Source organism: Sphaeroforma arctica, assembly GCF_001186125.1.
Source record: "Sphaeroforma arctica JP610 unplaced genomic scaffold supercont1.3144, whole genome shotgun sequence".
NCBI lineage: Eukaryota > Ichthyosporea > Ichthyophonida > Sphaeroforma > Sphaeroforma arctica.
Genome location: NW_014037414.1, coordinates 1 through 3984, shown reverse-complemented (window position 1 = coordinate 3984; position 3984 = coordinate 1). Strand labels below are relative to the sequence as shown.

Below are 3984 nucleotides of genomic sequence, written 5' to 3'. Positions count from 1 at the left end.
TATACAACGAATATTCTTACGGCAACAACAACTTAATGTTCTAGTTGTGGGTGGGCCTTCGCAGCATATGCCTACTGTGTTTGCACCGAACAGTCACCCTTTGTCTAGTCCTACTCATCTGCATGTGTGCATGTGTATGAGTATATACTTCTATCACTGTGTTCATCTACGCATATGTGCCTGTGTATATGCACATCTTTCTCTCACTCTACTTCATATGTGGCGTTTCTGCAGGGTTGACACAGTGCCTTGACCACAAGGGTCTTGTGCACAGTGGCATTGCCATTGCTGCTGAGCATGTGGTGCTGAGTATTCGTAAGCTGTTGCTGGATCTGTTTGTGCCGTTGGGCTATTCCATTGTCTTCACAGGTCATAGTATGGGTGCAGGCATCAGTGCTCTGGCGGCCATGATGCTGGTAAGGGCTGTATAGCAACTGTACGGTTGTGTATGGGTCGGTAGTGTGCATGTACATATATTTATAACAGCTCTACAGTTGTGTGTGTTTTAATAGTGTGTATGTACATATATTTATAGCAGCCCTACAATTGTGTATGTTTTAGTAGTGTGTATGTAGATATATTTATATCAGCTCTACAGTTGTGTATGTTTTAGTAGCGTGTATGTAGACATATTTATAACAGCTCTACAGTGCGCATGTTTTAGTAATGTGTATGTAGATATATTTATAACAGCTCTGCAGTGTGCGTGTTTTAGTAGTGTATTTGTAGGTGTATTTATATCAACTCTACAGCTGTGTATGTTTCACCAGTGTATATGTAGATATATCTATATCCACTCTACCGTTGTGCCTGTCTGATAGTATGACTCGTGTCTCTCTCATAGGCTCCAGGTGTCATGGCTCAACACGCACTGCCTGAGAGAACGAATGTGTCGTCCGTTGGGTTTGCGCCGCCACCCGTCTGCAACGAAGCACTGGCGTTTGCGGCCAAGGACATAGGCCAAGGAGAGGTCATCAGTGTAGTCAACAGGTAAGCTCAAACCCTAGAGTTGAAAACCCTAAAACCCTATATCCCTCAAACTCTGATACCCTAAAACACTGTGGTGAGTGTGGTGTCATGTATTGGTGCATGTGGTAGTTCCGCTCATCAGTAGCAGAACCAACAGAACTTTAGTAGGACTATGGTAGACATGACTCCCGTGAATGTGTATCACCTGAAGTGGATACTGATTAACTCGCTATACTAATCTCATGGGAATATGAACTAATTCCATAATAATCACAAAAGAATATGAACTAATTCACATATTAATCTCAAGAGAAAATGAAATAATTTACATACTATTCTCAAGGGGATATGAATTAACTAGGACATTAATCTCAAGGGGATATGAATTAATTCACAGATTAATCTCAAAGGAATATGAATTAATCCACATATTATTTTCAAGGGAATATGAATTAATTCACTTATTAATCTCAGGGGAATATGAATCAATTCACGTACTAATCTCAAGGGGATACCAATCAACGAGCACATTAATCTAATGTTTATATGAAATAATTCTATGAATTAATTCACCTATCAATCTCAAGGGAATACGAATTAGTTCGCGTACTAATCTCAGGGGAATATGAATTAGTTCACATGCTATTTTCAACGAGATATGGATTAATTCGCATATTAATCTCAAAGGAATATGAATTATTTCACATATTAATCTCAAGGGATTATGAATTAATTTAAAGACCAATCTCAAGGGGATATGAATTAACTAGCACGTACTAATTTCAACGGGATGTGAATTGATTCACATACTAATCTCAAGGGAATATGAATTAATTCACATATTAATCTCAAAGGAATATGAATTAATTCACATATTAATCTCAAGGGAATATGAATCAATTAACATATCAATCCCAAGGGAATATAATTAATGCACGTACTAATCTCAAGGGATATGAATCAACTAACACATTAATCTCAAGGGGATATGAATTAATTCACATATTAATCTTAAAGGAATATGAATTAATTCACATACTAATCTCAAGGGAATATAAATTAATTCACATATTAATCTCCAAGGAATATGAAAATATTTCACATTAATCTCAAGGGAATATGAATTGATTCACATTCTGATCTCAGGGGGATATGTTTTTATTCGCATATTAATTTCGAGGGAATTTGAATTATTTCACGTATTAAAATCAAAAGAATATAAAAACATTAATCTCACGGGAATACTAATGAATCCACGTATTAATATTAGGTAATGTAAAACAATTCACGTATTAATATCAAGGAATATGAACTAATTCACATACTACTGTTGTTTGTACTCAGATACGATATCGTGCCCCGTGGCAGTCTGAGGAATGTCAAAGGTATTGTGAGGTTTTATGGTTTTAGGGTTTTTGTGATTTAAGGTTTAAGGTAATGTGTGTGAGCGAAGATACTGGTTTCTGCCGCTGTGTATGTTGTGCATAGAATGGAGGAATGGATATATATGTATAGTTGTGTGTAGTTATACATAGGTTTGTATAGTTATGTATAGTTATGTTTTTATACATATGGTTGTATAGTTATGTATAGTTGTGTTTTTATACATAGGGTTGTATAGTTATGTATAGTTGTGTGTAGTTATACATAGGTTTGCATAGGTATGTATAGTTGTGTATAGTTATTCATATGTTTGAATGGTTGTGTATAGTACATGTGTGTGCTGTAGGTGTTATCATTTAGGTTATGGTTAGAAATGTTCCTGTGACATTCAAGTGCTGTGGATGTCATGTCATATACGCTTTTGTTGTACAGTTATGCATGGCTGTTGTAGATGAGCCACCATATATGTGCATGGTATGGTGGTAGATGCCGGTGTTATACGCTTATGTTGTATAGTTAGGCATGGCTGTTGCACATGAGCAACCATATATCTGCGTGGTATAGTGGTAGATGCCTGTGTTGTACGCTTATGTTGTATAATTATGCATGGCTGTTGCACATGGGCCACCATTTCTCTGCGTGGTATGGTGATACATGCCTATTTTATACGCTTATGTTGTATATTTATGCATGGTTGTTGTAGATGAGCCAACATATATTGGTATGGTGGTAGGTGCCTATGTTATACGCTTATGTTGTATAGTTATGCATGGCTGTTGCACATGAGCCACCATATATCTGCGTGGTATGGTGGTAGATGCCTGTGTTATACGCTTCTGTTGTATAGTTATGCATGGCTGTTGCACATGAGCAACCATATATCTGCGTGGTATGGTGGTCGATGCCTGTGTTATACGCTTCTGTTGTATAGTTATGCATGACTGTTTCTGTTGCCCATCCTCATGCTTTGGCAACACCCATCGTATCATCTTTGGCCATTAACGCACTTGCGCTGTCTTGCGCCGTGTCGCATCTGCAGCTCTTTGGAAAGGTTTGGATACGCTCCACAAAATGCCAAACAACAAAGTGGAGGACCTTCTGAAACGGTACGTTGCCTACAGCATCTGCTCATGCACACCCACAGCCTACAGCGTCTGCACATGCACATCCACACGCTACAGCGTCTGCACATGCACACTCACACGCTACAGCATCTGCACATGCACACCCACAGCCTAAAGCATCTGCACATGCACATCCACAGCCTACTGCATCTGCACAAGCACACCCACAGCCTACTGCAGCCTACTGTATCTCTGCATGCACACCCACATGCTACAGCATCTGCACATGCACACCCACAGCATAAAGCATCTGCACATGCACAGCCACACGCTACAGCGTCTGCACATGCACACCCACACGCTACAGCATCTGCACATGCACACCCAAAGCCTACTGTATCTGTGCATGCACACCCACATGCTACAGCACCTGCACATGCACACCCACATGCTACAGCACCTGCACATGCACACACACAGCCTACAGCATCTGCACATGCACATCCGCACACTACAGCATCTGCTCTTGCACACCCACACGGCTACAGCATCTGCACATGCACACCCA

The 3984-nt window shown here is 39.8% G+C and overlaps 1 protein-coding gene across 1 annotated transcript; it reads left to right on the top strand.

The window, feature by feature from the left end:
* Positions 1 to 3391: 3391 nt before the first annotated feature.
* On the top strand, positions 3392 to 3812 carry SARC_13325 (hypothetical protein; the record flags this gene model as incomplete). The annotated part of the gene is made up of 1 exon (XM_014292545.1): positions 3392 to 3812. A coding segment is annotated over one exon (421 nt), but the record flags the coding sequence as incomplete, so codon positions are not given.
* Positions 3813 to 3984: the final 172 nt, after the last annotated feature.